The 18,812-nt window shown below is 37.8% G+C and overlaps 2 protein-coding genes across 5 annotated transcripts; one reads left to right on the plus strand and one right to left on the minus strand.

Annotated features, from left to right (window-relative positions):
* Window positions 1–354: 354 nt before the first annotated feature.
* LOC130178141 (CD209 antigen-like protein E) lies at window positions 355–15,020 on the minus strand. Of its 4 annotated transcripts, XM_056390275.1 has the most exons (8): window positions 14,463–15,020; window positions 7,757–7,866; window positions 4,819–7,499; window positions 4,626–4,727; window positions 3,314–3,463; window positions 2,971–3,113; window positions 2,048–2,157; window positions 355–736 (listed from the first exon to the last, which is right to left on the minus strand). In XM_056390275.1, exons 3-8 carry the CDS (start codon window positions 4,886–4,888, stop codon window positions 544–546), a joined length of 768 nt encoding a protein of 255 aa, XP_056246250.1. In that variant the 5' UTR covers window positions 4,889–7,499; window positions 7,757–7,866; window positions 14,463–15,020; the 3' UTR covers window positions 355–543. The 4 variants fall into 4 exon arrangements, 3 of the variants coding, with proteins under 3 accessions (XP_056246250.1, XP_056246252.1, XP_056246253.1); XM_056390277.1 differs by lacking the exons at window positions 4,626–4,727; window positions 4,819–7,499; window positions 7,757–7,866 and adding exons at window positions 10,230–10,331; window positions 10,423–10,549 and having other exon boundaries at window positions 14,463–15,019; XM_056390278.1 differs by lacking the exons at window positions 355–736; window positions 2,048–2,157; window positions 2,971–3,113; window positions 3,314–3,463; window positions 4,626–4,727 and adding exons at window positions 8,825–8,967; window positions 9,306–9,476; window positions 10,230–10,331; window positions 10,423–10,549 and having other exon boundaries at window positions 5,554–7,499; window positions 14,463–15,004.
* A 982-nt stretch (window positions 15,021–16,002) lies between these two features.
* dnajc15 (DnaJ (Hsp40) homolog, subfamily C, member 15) lies at window positions 16,003–18,564 on the plus strand. The gene is made up of 6 exons (XM_056389408.1): window positions 16,003–16,153; window positions 16,855–16,906; window positions 17,168–17,241; window positions 17,598–17,674; window positions 17,774–17,844; window positions 18,028–18,564. Exons 1-6 carry the CDS (start codon window positions 16,046–16,048, stop codon window positions 18,096–18,098), a joined length of 453 nt encoding a protein of 150 aa, XP_056245383.1. The 5' UTR covers window positions 16,003–16,045; the 3' UTR covers window positions 18,099–18,564.
* Window positions 18,565–18,812: the final 248 nt, after the last annotated feature.

Raw genomic sequence — 18,812 nt, forward strand, 5'->3', positions numbered from 1 at the left:
AACAACTTAAACACAACAGTATTTGTATAAAAGTATTTGAAACAATGTATCATGACAGATTACTTTCTAAACAACAGGTATACGGCATGAGAAGCATCGTTCAGCAATGGTTAAGGAGCTATTTGAAAAACAACAACATGTATAGTTTGCTGGCAGTGATTCTGAACATACATGTGGAGTCTCACGAGGGTCAATACTTTTCATTTTACATATTAATGATTTGTCTGTTTTTTTCGATCCAAAAATATTTTTGTTTGTTCTGTTTGCCTAAAAAAAAAAAACGTGGATTCCCGTTTTTGGAAATTGATTAAAAGAGGAGGAAAAAAGGAGGATAAATCATGGATTTAACATTGGTGGGGTATTCAAAATCAATATAATTAATATAATCATGAGCTCTCTTGGAAACCTCACAGAGCAATAACAAAGTCACAAATCAATAATTGAACTATATGAGGTTGTTGTATTGCAATTTTGTGATAGACAGAACGTTCATCTTCAGGTGATTTGGTGATATAATTACAAAATATCTCTCTTACTACCAACTCAGCCATGATTTGTAGGTATAGGACATTTTCTGATGTAATCATTTATCTCACAGATCCATTTCACATCATTTTTACATGGCAAATCATTCCAGTTCGTTAAATCATTCGTCCCCAGTATGATTTGGCCACAGTCCTCTTCCCCGAGACTTTGATGTCCACCACCGTTATCAGGCTGTGTCTCCCTCCAGTACCTAACAGATCAACAAGACAACAGTGAGCATGAACATGGTCTATTATTCATGCTATTCAACAGGAAGGTATTAATCTATATTTGTCACAACGCATCAAATAAAAGGACACAACCACACAGAGAATGATTCCCTTAGCTCCATGGAGTGTTTTAGCATTTAGCTCATTGCTTCTTGGTCAACACCTCCATTCTTATCAGTGTTCTGTCCAACCACTGCAGGTAGCTGAAAAAACATTAGATAGTCCCGCTTCACACAACCTGACACAAAGTTTAGTAGTTGAAAACAAACCCAACTCCAACTAATTGTAATATCGCTCGGAGTGTTCAACTGTTTGCTAATACTTGTAGCATATCAGTTTTCTAAGGCGATATGTCAGTGTTGTGTTTTTGCCTCATATGCAAGAACTTGAGAGACACTGCAGAATGTAAGAATAGTACTTTAGGTTGTCGATCGCTGCAGCATTTCCTACAAAGATTCTCAACGTCACACCTCCTCTCAGAGTCTCTAACACCAGTATCAAGTCTCAGAAACAGCTAACATGGGTGACAGAAGCTCCCTCACACAAGGACTCATTGTCAACTACCCAGCTCCCACTTCAACTGCATAACTGCATAGGAATGCATAAACGTTTGTCAAAGCAGAGTCGAACTAATACCACCAGCTGACCTGCAAAATGTAAACAATACTTGAGGTTGACAGTTGCTACACAGCATTTTCTACGTCCATCTCATACACAGAGATTGTCATTGTCTAATTAATCCATTAGAATCTTACTTACTTAAATTACTTGGCTGAATAATCGACACATAAAAATAAAATTTATAAATACACGCAGCTTTGAAGTGACACTTTATTATGTTGAATATCTCCTCTTCGTTTTAATATTTGTACACAAAACCCACAGGAACTAAATCCTGTTTCTTTTTAAAGAAGTTTTTAAATAGTTACCAAACTACCTAACTTAAATACGGTATCTATATTTTGGGTTATGTCATTCTGTTCAATGACATCTCTAAAGCTGTGTCAGCCAATACATATTGCATTAACCTTTAAAACATCAACGAATCTCCCAAATATCTGAAATGGTGAAGTTCACCGCTTCATGGCTGCAGATGGCAGGTAGAAGCCTGACTGAAAGAACCACAGCACCACCTAGTGGCCTTACTGGGAAATACATTTCAGTTCAACTGGCGTGATTATACTGAGAACACGTCTGTGGTTTCTGATCCCCATAATTATCCCAACAAATAGATACAACAGTGTTTATATTTTAGTTTCTATCCAACAAGGGGAAGCACACGTCTGCCTTACTGTAGAGACAGTGGAGTTCCATCGATCCATATCCAGGTTCCCTCGCTGGCTTTGTCAGTCAAACCGATCCAAGCCAGAGTTTCTTCCTTGATGAGCTTAGAGAGGAACGTCTGTTCAATAAAAACAGAAAGTTAGCTACAGACGTTAGCTACAATAGCAGGAGAGTTGCAAGTATCACTGTCTACAGCTGGTTTGCTGTTAGCTTTGAAGGAGACAGCTAGTTGTCTTGTTGTTTGCTCTTTTATAAAAGGTTTTATAGCGACAAAGACCTTAAAAACACAAGTTTGCTAGCACAGTGGGTTTATTTGGTTGAATGCTTAATTCAAAATGCTAGCTTAGCTTCCTCGTTAGCATTGCTTCAAATCTACGGTCCCCTCTTCTGTCACTGTAGTTTTATAAAAAATAAACTAAACAACTAACTCTCACTGTTTTTTTTTACTCTGTTGTGTTTTGGATGCTGTGTTTGTATGCATGTTGTTTGTTTTGCTGTCAAGTTCAAATATCAGCAGACATTTTCCAGCATTGCACAGTCTACCTTTAATGGTGATTCTCTGACATTTCCTTTACGCACGATGAGCTAGACTTTGTAGCTTTTACTATTGGATAAATTGCTTTGAAATTTGGTACAGACATTCACGGTCCCCAGCAGATGAACTGTAATTACTTTGATCTATGAACTTTATCCATCTGGTTAAAATGTTCATTTTATCAAATGCTTTGATTTACAATCAAACAAAACCCATGACATTCCCATCAGCTTCAGCTGTACCTTGTGTTGATTGGTAATTAGCAAATGTTAGCATGCCAATGTACTAAAGCAACACAAGGAACATTTAGCAGCACGAGATTGGCTATAGACTCTCAGTCTTGTTTGGAAATATGGAATATCAACATTTATTTACACAAACACGCCTGCACAGTACCTGCTCTTCAAGACTGTCTATGATCACTAGATCTGCTTCTTTGGCTCTGCAGTCCTCTCTGCCTTTTTCCCAGGAACCAGTGTTACAGGAGAGGAAATAACAGGCATGACTAAACCTCCTCCATCCTGCAGGACAAAATGTCTCTGTAAATAGAAAAATTCACTGATGAAAACATGAACGGCAGAGTAAAGAAGAACTTCAAATTTGCAGATTGTAGATGATTAGAGCTCAGAGTACAACACCAGCTCTGTGCTATTCTACATTGTGTGTGTGTGTGTGTGTGTGTGTGTGTGTGTGTGTGTGTGTGTGTGTGTGGGGTCAGTAACCACAGATGAGACTCAACTCTGAAGCCTGTTCAGCTCTTTAGTCATTTCCGTGAGATTGGCAACAAGCAGGTCTCTCTCTTCAGTCAGGGAGAAGAGTTTGTCATCACTGGCCTGAAATCGCTCAGTCAGGTTGGCTTCTGCAGCTGAAAGCTGTACGGAGTTATAGTCTAAAATCAATCAAGAGAGATCTGTATGTTTATTACAGGATCACACCACCAGAAAAGAAAAGACATTTGCGTCTATGGATCTGCTTTTAACAATTGAGTCATATTATCTCGACCTTCTTGCTTTGTATGTTGCGTCCTGATAATACCATGTCTTTCATGCCACTCCTCTAATGCAAAAGTGTCGCACATGAATGAACAGTAGATGTATTTATAGTCAAATAAAAAAAGACAGAGAAGTGAAACTGAGGAGTCAACTCTCTCTCTCTAATCTTTTCCCAGCAAATATTTTGATATCCCCCCTACGGAGTCCCTAAGGGGACATGGGGAAGAAAATGAAAAACTTGTGTCCCCTTAGGGGCTCTGGAGATATCAAATAAATATTGACATGAAAATCAAACAGTTGGATTACAGCACTAAAATGTAAGTTTGCTTGATGCTGGTGTTTATCCGAAGCCCTGCTTACACAGCATTGCGTCATAATCACAAAACATGAAAAACATTTTTTTTTATACCAGTGTTGAACTTTTTATATGACACTTCGATTAAAAGCTGCTTTGATTTTTAAAACAAACAAACTGAGAGAAAGACAGAACAGGGTACCGAAACCAATTAAGAATATATGGGGGGGGAGTCGTGTGGCATAGTGATCTAAGCACGCGCCCCATGTGTAGAGGCTACAGTCCTCGCTGCAGTTGGCCTCGTTTTGAGTCCCGCATCGTTATATATATATATGCAGATGGATATAGATGGATGTTGTTTGTTGCCTTGTACCAATAAAAACTTGAATACACAAAAGAGACTTGTTTACTTAACACAAGATACAAAGCTCTACTTACACAGATTTGCTGTTTTAACTGCTTGAATATGCATATCTACTACCTTGGTAAAAATTCCTATTTTTTAAAATCAGTATTGAACTTTTTATGACACTTAAAGGTTCCATATTGTATAAAGTGAGATTTCCATGTGTTGGAAAGTGAAAGTATCAAAGCTTCAGTCCACAGAGAAACGCACACAGCCTGTATTCACACACTGAACCTTAAAACCAGCTGACAGGACTTCTTTAACTTTGTGATGTGACAACAAAGCAGCAGTTAACAGTACATGAAGGGGGCAATAAGAACGTAAAAGGCAGTGCAACACAACATGAAACCAGACTCACAGTGGACACTGAGGCCGATGAGCCCAGCCAGCAGGAGAAGACTCAGCAGACTCAGAGAGAGAACAACAGCTCCATGAAATCTCCTCTCAGAGCTCCTGGGACCTGAACAGAGAAAAGACCAGTGAGTAAATACAGTAACAGATGATTAAACAGATTTATCCTCAGCTCAGTCACATTGTCTGAACATTTTTACCTGTCTGACTTGGTGAAGGTCTTGATTGGCCAGGTTTGCCGCATTCAACATTGGCATAGATGTCGTCCATCGCTCACATCACTTTCTGAGAGAATGTGATCTCTGCAGCACAATTTCTCACCTTCAACTTTGGAGGAAGTCACCAGTTTCAGAGGGGATACATCAGATTTATTTTTGTTCTTGTTTCCTTGTGTAGTTGTGTTGTTGATTGTGGTTTTTGATTGATTCTTTCTTTTTTTCTTTTTTTCTTTCTCTCTCTCTATCTATCTATCTATGAATGACATTATTTATAAGAAAGTATATATATATATATTTTTTTTTTTTCTTTCATGAGTTGTTAAAGTCAGATGTGTAAAGGGTCTTTACAGTTTAACTTTTGAGGAAGTAAGAAGTGATGAGAATATCCGATGAAAATTGTCACATAAAACAGGAACTCTGCGTTCTCAGGACAACTTAATGCTTGGTACGGAGGTTTAAAGTCCTTTTTAGTGGAATAGAAACAAATTCACTGTGTTGTTATTTGGTATGAGGGTTTTTGGAATGGACGATGTAATATGAAATTTGAGGGTTCATACTAGTTTGGTGAATTGGTGATTTCCCAGAGCAGTAAATGTGAGCGTACATGTCTTTATCCAAAACATGTAGTTTGTCCATGCCCTCTGAAATGACACGCAGAAGCAATTTCTGATCTGATGGTTGTGGATTAAGTAAATAAAGGGACTCCAGACATTTACATATTGATGGAAATGCTCTATCTTTATCAGTCACACACAGTCGCACACGCAAAGGCCTTTTGCATAATCATAGCATATATAATAAAAGTATTAACACATGTATTATTTTAAAACATTTTGTCCACAAGTACGGGCTTTTCTGGAGCTGCCATCTCTATCTACTGTATTTTCTTCAACCCGCTCCGTCTGTCTAAGACGCGACTTGTCGTTTCTCTCTCCTCCTCAGTCTAAACATGCGAGTGTGCGTGGGAGGCGGCTTACATCCGCTCGGGCAACTACGTCACACTCGCTGTATACCGTGCAACCCTAGTAGATTTCGTCCATCGCTCTGAATGTCCAGTCTTCTCAGAGGACGACAGCTCTGCAGCACAGTTCATGTAAATGATTGAAGTTTTGTTTTTTTCTATTTCTCACCTTCAACTTCTGAGGAAGTCATGAATATTAAAATGGTTTTAATTGACAATTACTGCCACACCTTTTGAAGCAGCATTATTATCAGATAAACTAAATTACATTTACAAAGGACTAAATCTCCATCTGTCTATCCATCATGTGTTTTAGGACATTATTTAATAATAAATGAAAAACTGTGAATACATAATGGATACCAACAATGTGGAAGGAAACATAATTATTGGACTGGACTAACTGCATGTGCTCAACATTTAACGAAGACACCCCTAGTCTTAGTTACATATGAAGTGTTACATACCACACCCTCCTTTCTCAATATGAAAGTCACACTTCACTGGCGATATGTCTCAGTAACTGCATCACATCAGTCTGAGTGCACAGCACTATACATTACATGATGACACCAAACTAGCACCACCTTCTGTTCACATATATAATGTTATTCTGCTACAAAGATAATAGGCAGCTACAGTCTGAGTAAGTTAGTCAACCAGAAATTTGATGGCAAAATTATATATTATATAAGGAATTTTCTTATTTACAACAGTCTAATATGATCTTCTACAAATGATGTTTGTATACAAATAGTCTACATTTGTAAAATACAGTTTGGAGTGACCATTATAGTTGGAGGTGGAGTGTACAACGCCTTTTGTCCTTGACAGACAACAGTTATAATTCACTTGGCCACAAGAGGTCCCTGTTAGATACATAAAACCTGCTGTAGGTTGTAGGCATTAGAAAAAACAGACACTGCCATTAGCTGATAAAAATAATTCTGTTCAAGTGATTGTTGAATGCTTTATTCTGTTGTGTTCAAGTATAGAAGGATAAGCATATCTATGGTTTTCTAAATACCCTGGCGTGACTGTGTGCCTTCACCTCAGCTGGAGCTTTAGAGCAGCTGCTAAACTTAACTAGTTAAAGTAACAACTAACGATTCAAAATAAAATATTCATTTCCTTCTGTAAATCCAGTGGTTTTCTGTTTTCATGGAGCATGCAAAGAGCAGCAACCTGTGGTGGGAAGGTAAGTACTGACAGCAAACTTGTTTTAACACCACATGTTAAGTCTGTATGTTTAAGTTTATTGTTCAGTTTTAAGGTTTTGATCGGGTAAGTACATCGCTTGTTGCAGGTTTACATATCCTCAATTATATTTCAGATTGAACTACTGTCAGTTATTTACACTAAACATTAAAAGGTCCCATATTGTATAACATTATGTCATTTGAAAATTTGTTGATTGATAGATTTTATAATTTTGATGAGAAAGAAGTAGTAACACATGAGTCTCTCTTTCACACACACAAGCATAAACGGACACTCAATACCAAAGGTCTTTGTAAAAGCATGAATGGAGATTACACACCAGCGCTAAGCCATTTTCTCACAGATCCATTTCACAGAAGCAGTACATGACTGATCGTTCCAGTTTTTATCAAAATCCCTGCTAGTTAATATATGTGCACAGTCTTCTTCCCCCCACTGCGAATCTCCACCACCATTATCAGGCTGCCCTTCCCACCAGTAACTAGAAGGTTAAAGAACAAGAGCATGACAACAACATTAACCTCTTACAAGAACAGAGTCTCATTCAACAAACGCTTTTATCCAAAGTGATTTACAAGTGAGCAGGGTCGAGTGAGGGCTTTATTGAGCTACGTCACTGTCATATGATATATATAATCATATAAAATTACATTAACATACAGGTATTTTAGTCTTACTACACACTTATACAGCAAACGTTCTCCAAAACCGCTCAGTAGAAAATCATTCAAGTCTGACCTTTGAGTCAATGGAGTTCCATCAATCCATTTCCAGGTCCCCTCCTCGTCCCTGTCAGTCAAACCAATCCACCAAAACTTTTTTCCTGCAGCAAATCCAGTAAGGAGTGTCTGTTTCAAGCCAAAAAGAACAAACAAACACAAAAAACAAGATCAGTGAAACGAAACCACTGCGCTCATTTATTCCTCTAAATGTGTTTACCAAACCACGGTGCAGGAACTCTGGTAGAGACAGGAGATCAATGTGACACATGCTGGTGTCCGACTTTAGTCGCTGCTAAATGTGGATCTGTCTCGACCTCACTCTGTTCCTTAGTTCCTTCATTCTGCCTTCACTCGAGACCTTATGTGAACCATGCAGAAGTGTCGCTACTGCATGGGCTGCACTGAAGGGGGTTCCTTTGGGAGACATTTGTGCCGTAGCATCAAGGACAACACCATGTACCTTTGCAAAACTTTACAGAGTGGATGTGACCTGTTCAGAAACAGTAGGCTCTTTTGTTCTAATGTTTGTTGCCCACAGAGGTTCGGACATTTAGATTCTGCCGTTCCTTTAAGACCTTTTTGGTACGAGTCCTCCTATTTAGATCATAGCGACGTCAACATTCAGTCTCACAGATCCATAATTACATTCATAACTTTCACCAGAAAAGGAATCAGGAATTGAATTTCATTGAACTTAGCACAAAATGATAAAAAATTTTTTTAAAATGCCTGTCGTTCTTGTTGACTGATGTCCAAATATGGGACATTTCCACAGATTTTCCACTGAATTTTTAACTGATACAAAGATATTCTACTGATCAAATGCATACAACATTATATACGATATTAAAACACAGTGGAAGGCTAAAGCAATGTTAGCTAGCTTGCTAAAGATGATACACATGGAAAAGGTGTCATGAATTCTTGTTGGAAAACCAGAAAAAGATGGTACAGAAAAGCAAAAGTGCATTCAGACAGTTTGACGTTTTATTATGTTTAATATCAGCAGGTTGAGTTGAATTTCACAGATCCGTTAAAAAAGCAGATACAGATGCACATAAACATTCAAATATACACATTTTACCTGCTCTTCAAGACTGTCTATGATCACCAGATCCGCTCCTCTGGCTCTGCAGTCCTCTCTGCCTTTTTCCCAAGAACCAGACTGAGTGGAGAGGAGATAACAGGTACCGCTGAACATCCTCCATCCTTCAGGACACGTTTTCTCTGTAAGATGAGTCAAACAAAAGTCATATGTGTCCAATATGTCAATACTCACAATTCCTCATTTGAAGGTGTTGTAACGCTCAAAAGTCAAAGTCATGCTGCTTCTTCTAATGACTCTTCACTGTCTACTTTTAGTCCAGTTACTAACTTAACACATACATGATGCACATCAGAACAATAAAAAGGTTCCTTGGAAGTGAAAATAGTGTAACTTGGATATCACAAGTTGCATCATCATTAAGTAGATCACAGACTTTACACTGTAGAACTGAGGATCCGTACAGGCTTCATAGATATAAAGAGACAGCTGTGCAGAAACCACACAGGCAAACACTCACTCTGTTTGGACAAACTCTGAAGCCTCTTCAGCTCTTTAGTCATTTCAGTGAGACTGGTATTCAGCTGGTCTCTCTCTTCAGTCAGGGAGGAGAGTTTGATGTCACTGGCCTGAAGACACTTAGTCAGGTTGGCTTCTCCAGTGGAGAGTTCTGCATTTGAATTTTTATGGTCTGAAATAAATCAAGAGACGCCTTTACGTTTATTACAAAATCACAGAACCAGACACAAAAGAATCCTATGGGGTACATGCTCGTTACATTAAAAGATGATCTGGATCTGTGAATTTCCTCTTATGTACTTCGTTTTCTTAGTTCCTTATTTCACAGTAGATATTAGAAAAATCATGACTTTGAAGAAATGCCACCCTTTTAATGCAGAAGTTATATATATATATATATATATATATATATATATATATATATATATATATATATGTATGTATGTATGTATGTAGATGGATGTAGATGGATGTCGTTTGTTGCCTTGTACTAATAAAAACTTGAATACACAAAAGAGACTTGTTTACTTAACACGAGATACAAAGCTCTACTTACACAGATTTGCTGTTTTAACTGCTTGAATATGCATATCTACTACCTTGGTAAAAATTCCTATTTTTTAAAATCAGTATTGAACTTTTTATATGACACTTTTCACTTAAAGGTTCCATATTGTATAAAGTGAGATTTCCATGTGTTGTTGGATTATAGATCAGGTCTAGTTTCTATATTAATACTGTGAAAGTATCAAAGCCTCAGTCCACAGAGAAACGCACACAGCCTGTATTCACACACTGAACCTTAAAACCAGCTGACAGGACTTCTTTAACTTTGTGATGTGACAACAAAGCAGCAGTTAACAGTACATGAAGGGGGCAATAAGAACGTAAAAGGCAGTGCAACACAACATGAAACCAGACTCACGGTGGACACTGAGGCCGATGAGCCCAGCCAGCAGGAGAAGACTCAGCAGACTCAGAGAGAGAACAACAGCTCCATGAAATCTCCTCTCAGAGCTCCTGGGAACTGAACAGAGAAAAGACCAGTGAGTAAATACAGTAACAGATGATTAAACAGATTTATCCTCAGCTCAGTCACATTGTCTGAACATTTTTACCTGTCTGACTTGGTGAAGGTCTTGATTGGCCAGGTTTGCCGCATTCAACATTGGCATAGATGTCGTCCATCGCTCACATCACTTTCTGAGAGAATGTGATCTCTGCAGCACAATTTCTCACCTTCAACTTTGGAGGAAGTCACCAGTTTCAGAGGGGATACATCAGATTTATTTTTGTTCTTGTTTCCTTGTGTAGTTGTGTTGTTGATTGTGGTTTTTGATTGATTCTTTCTTTTTTTCTTTCTTTCTTTCTCTCTCTCTATCTATCTATCTATGAATGACATTATTTATAAGAAAGTATATATATATATATATATATTTTTTTTTTTTTCATGAGTTGTTAAAGTCAGATGTGTAAAGGGTCTTTACAGTTTAACTTTTGAGGAAGTAAGAAGTGATGAGAATATCCGATGAAAATTGTCACATAAAACAGGAACTCTGCGTTCTCAGGACAACTTAATGCTTGGTACGGAGGTTTAAAGTCCTTTTTAGTGGAATAGAAACAAATTCACTGTGTTGTTATTTGGTATGAGGGTTTTTGGAATGGACGATGTAATATGAAATTTGAGGGTTCATACTAGTTTGGTGAATTGGTGATTTCCCAGAGCAGTAAATGTGAGCGTACATGTCTTTATCCAAAACATGTAGTTTGTCCATGCCCTCTGAAATGACACGCAGAAGCAATTTCTGATCTGATGGTTGTGGATTAAGTAAATAAAGGGACTCCAGACATTTACATATTGATGGAAATGCTCTATCTTTATCAGTCACACACAGTCGCACACGCAAAGGCCTTTTGCATAATCATAGCATATATAATAAAAGTATTAACACATGTATTATTTTAAAACATTTTGTCCACAAGTACGGGCTTTTCTGGAGGTGCCATCTCTATCTACTGTATTTTCTTCAACCCGGTCCGTCTGTCTAAGACGCGACTTGTCGTTTCTCTCTCCTCCTCAGTCTAAACATGCGAGTGTGCGTGGGAGGCGGCTTACATCCGCTCGGGCAACTACGTCACACTCGCTGTATACCGTGCAACCCTAGTAGATTTCGTCCATCGCTCTGAATGTCCAGTCTTCTCAGAGGACGACAGCTCTGCAGCACAGTTCATGTAAATGATTGAAGTTTTGTTTTTTTCTATTTCTCACCTTCAACTTCTGAGGAAGTCATGAATATTAAAATGGTTTTAATTGACAATTACTGCCACACCTTTTGAAGCAGCATTATTATCAGATAAACTTAATTACATATACAAAGGACTAAATCTCCATCTGTCTATCCATCATGTGTTTTAGGACATTATTTAATAATAAATGAAAAACTGTGAATACATAATGGATACCAACAATGTGGAAGGAAACATAATTATTGGACTGGACTAACTGCATGTGCTCAACATTTAACGAAGACACCCCTAGTCTTAGTTACATATGAAGTGTTACATACCACACCCTCCTTTCTCAATATGAAAGTCACACTTCACTGGCGATATGTCTCAGTAACTGCATCACATCAGTCTGAGTGCACAGCACTATACATTACATGATGACACCAAACTAGCACCACCTTCTGTTCACATATATAATGTTATTCTGCTACAAAGATAATAGGCAGCTACAGTCTGAGTAAGTTAGTCAACCAGAAATTTGATGGCAAAATTATATATTATAAAGGAATTTTCTTATTTACAACAGTCTAATATGATCTTCTACAAATGATGTTTGTATACAACTACTCTACATTTGAAAGTAAAGTTTGGAGTGACCATGATAGTTGGAGGTGGAGTGTACAACGCCTTTTGTCCTTGACAGACAACAGTTATAATTCACTTGGCCACAAGAGGTCCCTGTTAGATACATAAAACCTGCTGTAGGTTGTAGGCATTAGAAAAAACAGACAATGGTATGGGGAGGGGGGAGGTATGGGTCTACCTAATGTAAGATTATATAATCTATCATTTGAAATGTCTAGATTGATAAAACATTGGAAGGGGATAGATCAGGAGCTGAGCTGGATCAAAATTGAAAGAGAACTAACTAGCCCATTTGAACCTCTGGATGTCCTCTCACATTGGGCAACAAATTCTGAACATAATTATTTTTCAAACCCAGTGCTGTCTTATTCTAAAGCAGTTTGGAGAGAAATTCATAAGATATATAGTATTTCGCACTTGAGACAACCTTACGCCTCTCTATGGTATAACCCAGCCGTGCGTATTGGGAAGAAATCTGTTTATTGGAATCAATGGCTTGTAAGAGGGATACGCAAAATAAGAGACCTGTGTGTGGATGGAGTTTTCATGTCGTTTGCCTATATTATGCAAAAATATAATCTGGAATATAAAGGTAATTATTGGAAATATTTACAAATAAGAGACTGTATCACAAAGGGTAAATTTAATCACCACAAGAATACATTGATGGAAGTTTTGGATCTACCAAGTATAACACACAGAGCAGCCATATTCTACAAGACATTTAATGGTTTACAAGAAGATGTGTGTAAAAATCTGAGGATCATTTGGCAGAAAGACCTAGGGTGTGATCTGAATGAGGAGCATTGGTTAAATATCTTATCAAATACAGGGAAACACATGAGAGAGGCAAAGGGGAAATTTATTCAGTATAAGATAGTTCATCGATTTTATTTCACCCCTTCAAAACTACATAGAATGGGCTTATTAGGAAGTAATTTATGTTGGAAGTGTCAGAGTGAAATAGGGACATTTTTACATGTAATTTGGGGATGTAAACTGGTGTACCCGTTTTGGGAGAAAGTACTGGAACATGTGAGTAAATGTCTGGGTGTGGCGGTACCTATATCACCAAGACTATGTTTGTTAGGGGACCAAACAGAAATACTAAATATATCTAAATATGAACGAGGGGTTTTAAAAGTTGGGATGGTCACCGCTATTATGGAAGAGTACAGTCGCCCCAGATGTTAAAAAATGGATGGAAATGATGTCAGAAGTTGCATCATATGAACGCATGTTGGCTAGAATTAACAATGAAGAGGAACATTTTAGGAGGGCCTGGGAAAGTATTTTTTTGTAGGTAGGACATATGGAAAAATTTGAAGACATGGTGCTGAATGTATATTGTGGTTGTTTCAAAAAAGGAAATGTTGATTTGCAGGAGGCCTTTGTACAGTATATATGGTTGTATGCTGGATATACTGTCTGTTGATGTTGGTGTCAGTGTTTGTTTTCGAGTTTGATTGTATGTTTATGTGTGTATGAATAAATAAAAAACTTTAATGACAAAAACAGACACTGCCATTAGCTGATAAAAATAATTCTGTTCAAGTGATTGTTGAATGCTTTATTCTGTTGTGTTCAAGTATAGAAGGATAAGCATATCTATGGTTTTCTAAATACCCTGACGTGACTGTGTGCCTTCACCTCAGCTGGAGGTTTAAAGCAGCTGCTAAACTTAACTGGTTAAAGTAACAACTAACGATTCAAAATAAAATATTCATTTCCTTCTGTAAATCCAGTGGTTTTCTGTTTTCTTGGAGCATGCAAAGAGCAGCAACCTGTGGTGGGAAGGTAAGTACTGACAGCTGTTGATTCTGACACAAACTTGTTTTAACACCACATGTTAAGTCTGTATGTTTAAGTTTTTTGTTCAGTTTTAAGATTTTGATCGGGTAAGTACATCTGTTGCAGGTTTACATATCCTCAATTATATTTCAGATTGAACTACTGTCAGTTATTTACACTAAACATTAAAATGTATATTCCATATTGTGTATAATAATGTTTGGTAGTTTTGAGCAAGTTTGAAGTTGTTTATTTAATTTATGAAAAAAAAGTAAAAACCAGGGACCAGGTAAGGTTAGCATAACAAACACTAAGTTATCCGCTAGCTAGCTAGCTAGGTTAGCTAGCTAGGTTAGCAGTGTTGTTAGTTAGCAAAGTGTTAACTGTCGCCGCTCTCCGGTCAAAGCACGTAGGGAAAAAATGAACTAGCTTTTTTTACTACCATCAAACACATTAAAACTGTAGGACGTTCAGAAAATAAACATTTACTTACCGAAAAAAACTGTATATCACCATCATCTCTCCAGTTTGTTAGTGACGAAGAATGAGCCATAATTACTGTGAACCGAAAACTCATTAAAACTAAATAACTAACAGCAAAACTGCCAGTGCTAAATTATTATTCCACGGACAAATATTGAGAAAAATAATATTCAACACAACTGATTCAATACGAAACGCTCACGACCCAAGCTCTCCTCCGGTGACTGATCCTCCGGTGATCGACCTCCCGGCCTGCCGCGTCATCTGATCAATCATTGCAGACCAGGTATATCAATCAAATAGCCACGCCCCCAAAAACCCCTTCTTTTTTTTTTTATAACTTATTTTTTATTGAAATTTTCTTTCAACAATTACAGTGTCTTAATCAGCTGGTGGAAGTTGCCCTCTTTGTTGTCATGCCCCCTTAAAGCATTGCCCTGTCTTGCCAAGCATATGACCCCTCCCACAATCTTTAAGAGATTATTTCTGGCTACCTACTGCTGCTTTTTTAACTGAGAGGAAAGCTGTGTACTGACAGGCTGTTTGCGGTGCAAATGTGTCATCATCACTGCTGAATGACAATCACTGTCTTCCTGTTTTAATAAAAGTTCCATCAGCCTTACTGGCTAGAGAGGATTTCTGATCTCCAAAATATTTGGCACAGTAAAAACATAGCACGCCCTTAAACAAAGGGCTGTAATGAAGCCATTTGTACTGCCAAAACCAACTGTCCTGAAATTTGAGAGTCTTTTTTGTCAGGGACTGAGTCTCAATGAAGCAGGTATTGGGCTGGTGTGGACAGCTGATCACTGCTCTCCCTGTCTGGTTCTGTCCCTACATCCCTGTTAGTCACCTGAAAAATACATACCATGTAGTGTTGAAATAACTGCATTTTTTAAAAAACTTTTTACTGTCTATGTGCTCTACTAAATTACATTATAGTTCCCATCATCCACATCTTCAGAGACTGTCCCTGTCTGGCCTTACAGCATCCCTCTCACTGTCTCTTGTGACCAGATATTATTATTGTACCAGAAGAACAATAACTGACCCTGAAGATCATTTTAATTTGAATATTATGTTTTTCTTACTAGTTTTATTTACTGCTGTCATGTAGGCCTAGGTTAAACAACACAAGGAGAGAGTGAGAAAACAACAGCACACACTGAAGACGCAGAGTTCAAGTCACACACGTTTGTTTTCCTTAACAAACGGAAATAACAAGAGACGAGTCAGTTGACAGCCAGGGTTCATAAAAGGAGGAAATATTTAACATATTTATACATAATATTGGGGGGGACAGATTGGTATTTTCCCAGTATTGGGGGGGACACGACCCCCCCCAAAGGATGTGTGGTTACGCCCATGCATAGACGGGGATTTTTAATTCAAAAATATTGATTAGAGTAGCTTTAAGATCACAAAATTGTCAACTCCAAATAGCAAGCGGTATAGTATTTATAGTATTTAACAATTTATCTCAGAATATGTAAACCCTCATTTTATTTTCTGACAGGAAGCGGCTTTAGCAGTTGAGTCTTATTTTGAAAGGTACAAAACGGATGAACTCTGGTGACGTAGCAGGGAGACAACATGGCGAGCGGCAGCGGAGTGACCATGGATGGAGGAGACATGATGCGATATGCTGAATACACTCCAAAAACAACGGCAAGGAGCGACGCAGAGATAGACAGACGGCTGGTGAGTATCTTTCGTCACCTTGAGGAGCTTTGTGGAATCTGTCAAACTAAACCAAGATGGTTTTTACCTGCTAAAGTTTGTGTTAGGTAACCTCAATGACCGCTAATGTAACGGCCTGTCAATGCTCTTGCATCAGATGCATTAATAACAAGTGAATTTGTTGGGTGTTGATTTTGTCTCATTTCCTACAATATGTCGATACGTGTAAACCTTCAGTACGTTTGTTTATTAAATCAGAACCGTTTAAACCACAGGAGTCAGGTAAACCTCACCTGAACATTCATGGTAACTAGCTAGTCACAATTAGGTAACCAAAAGATTTATTGAGGTTTAAATGTAGTATAGTTTTAATGTATCTAACACCACACAATCTGACTAATTGAGATCATCAGTCTGACAATAAAGCCTTTTACAGAAATCTAATCGGCAACTATAGTGCAACTGTTTTGAAATAACACAATCAGGGAGTTTAATAGTCACAGTCAAGGCCATTCATCGACTCGTGGTTTTGGGTAGAGAGCCTTTGATTTAGCTTATTGAACTTATGATCTATTAGACAGCAACAGAAACTGGCTTGCTGCTTTCTCAACAGTGAATCATACAGGACACACTAATGCTGCCACACAAATCTTCATTTAGCTGTGTTATATGACCCTCCTAACCCAGGGTGGTAACTGCTGGATGTTTTGTTTTGGTGACAGGGAGGAACTCTGATTGCAGTCGGTCTTGGTGTGGCTGCTGCAGGTTTTGCAGGTAAGAAAAGTTTGATGTAGGATCAGTAATTTGCCAAAATGATATTCTCTCGATATGCCTGTGTTGAAATCTTTTCCAGGTTTTCGTTTATCATCACTCAAATTGTTACTCTGCCTTCAAAACTATTATTATTATTATTATTATTATTATTATTATTATTATTCACTTTCTAAAGTCAGAGAAGTTTTCTTTACAGATTTGTTTTTGGTGCTCCCTTTTAATTTATAAATGTGTTTCATGTGTCTTGTGTTTGATTCTCAGGCCGCTATGCATTCCAGCTGTGGAAGCCTCTTGGACAAGTCTTCTCCGAAACTGTCAAGAAGATGCCCACATCAGTGAGTAATTAATTAACTTCCTATTAATCAGGGTCTACTGTGCAATTCATGTCCAGTCTTTTTCTGATTAATTTTCCATCTCACTTTTCAGTTGTTTGTTATATGGATAGATTGCAAATTTATCTGCACTAAAGATGCGTTTTTATTTTTTTGTACGAGTTGCAGATGGTTTAAAGAAACACTTGAGTTACCTTAAATTTAGATCTGCGGAGAAAAGTCTGGCATTGTTTCACATTTTATGATTTTTAGGGGAAAAAATACAAATTAACAAATATTAAACGTAATCCATTCCAAAGTTTTTAATTATCTTCAGACTGTTGATAATCAGTGCGTTTAACGCTCTTCTGTCACCTTAGGCTTTCTCGTCGTATTACAAAGGTGGTTTTGAGCAGAAGATGTCCAAACGAGAGGCCAGCCTCATTCTTGGCATCAGGTAATAGAATGAGTTGTAGTAAATATTTTGTTTGTTTTACCTTTTCTCCGTGTGTGTTACTATTTATCACATTAATTTTTTTATTCATTTTATGTCCAGCCCAGTCAGCACTAAGGCCAAGGTACGTGATGCCCATCGAAGGATCATGGTCCTGAACCATCCAGATAAAGGTAAACTTCAACTGATGCTTAACTAAGGACAGATTTCCTTTTACCTCCGTTTACCTTTTCTACCTCTGACCCTCAAAATGCCAGAAATTGGGTGAGCATTCCTATGTATTAATGTTAAATGAATCAGTATAAAAGTTGTGTTTGTGTGTGTATGTGTGTGTGTGTGTGTGTGTGTGCGCGCAGGTGGGTCACCGTATCTCGCTGCAAAGATCAATGAGGCCAAAGACCTTTTGGACAAAGACATCCGGCGATAACCTGCACTGTTCACAAACACTTTAGAGACTTCCATGACTTGGTTCATAATCTCAGCTCTGTTGTACTGCTCCATCAATAATGACATCAACACCAGACCTGGACCTCCACTCCGGCTCCTGGAAGATGACAGAAAAATATATATCATGACAGTGTCCGTCTTTAGCTGGTTACATAACTTACCTCAAACTGTATTTGTCAGTCTTCAGAACATATAAATACGTATTTTCATGAGTAGGGAATGTGGTACAGTTGGCCTCTAGTGGTAACTGTTGTGCAAAAAGAGGACAGTACTGCTGCTGGGTATAACTTTTTGGAACGAGTACGCATATGTCAGCATGTAAGTTATTGCATAGTGATGTAATCTATTTAATTAGAATAATAAATTCTGATGTTTCCATGTTTAACAGTCACTACGGTCATGGTGAAAATAGTTTTTTTTTTTTTAAAATAAACTTAAAAAATAGAGTTGTGTATTTCTATTAAAATGAGTGACAGTGGGAGAGAGAATGTCTCACTCTGTAAAATTTATTGGTATTTTAAACCTCAGTGTGATTTTAAAGTTACGCTTTTAAAATGTTAACAGTGAGGAGTGTTGCCTGCAGCAGCTGACTGACAGAGCAGGTCTCATGATTCAGGAGTCCTGTGTCTAGCTTCTCTCAGACTGAGGAGCTAGTTTTAGCACTGAAAGGCTTTGAATTATTCTCGGATTAAAA

This window comes from Seriola aureovittata, chromosome 11 (genome assembly GCF_021018895.1).
Source record: "Seriola aureovittata isolate HTS-2021-v1 ecotype China chromosome 11, ASM2101889v1, whole genome shotgun sequence".
Classification (NCBI taxonomy): Eukaryota; Metazoa; Chordata; class Actinopteri; order Carangiformes; family Carangidae; genus Seriola; species Seriola aureovittata.

Excerpts from the sequence above, each read along its gene's own strand:
- LOC130178141 (XM_056390275.1), bottom strand. The coding sequence starts at position 4,888 with ATGGACGACATCTATGCCAATGTTGAATGCGGCAAACCTGGCCAATCA. Across the intron at positions 4,728-4,818 it reads ACCTTCACCAAGTCAGACAG|GTCCCAGGAGCTCTGAGAGG; the intron begins GTAAAAATGTTC and ends TTCTCTGTTCAG. Across the intron at positions 3,114-3,313 it reads AGAGCTGAACAGGCTTCAGA|AGACATTTTGTCCTGCAGGA; the intron begins GTTGAGTCTCAT and ends TTCTATTTACAG.
- dnajc15 (XM_056389408.1), top strand. The coding sequence starts at position 16,046 with ATGGCGAGCGGCAGCGGAGTGACCATGGATGGAGGAGACATGATGCGA. Across the intron at positions 16,907-17,167 it reads GGCTGCTGCAGGTTTTGCAG|GCCGCTATGCATTCCAGCTG; the intron begins GTAAGAAAAGTT and ends TTTGATTCTCAG. Across the intron at positions 17,675-17,773 it reads AGCCTCATTCTTGGCATCAG|CCCAGTCAGCACTAAGGCCA; the intron begins GTAATAGAATGA and ends TTTTATGTCCAG.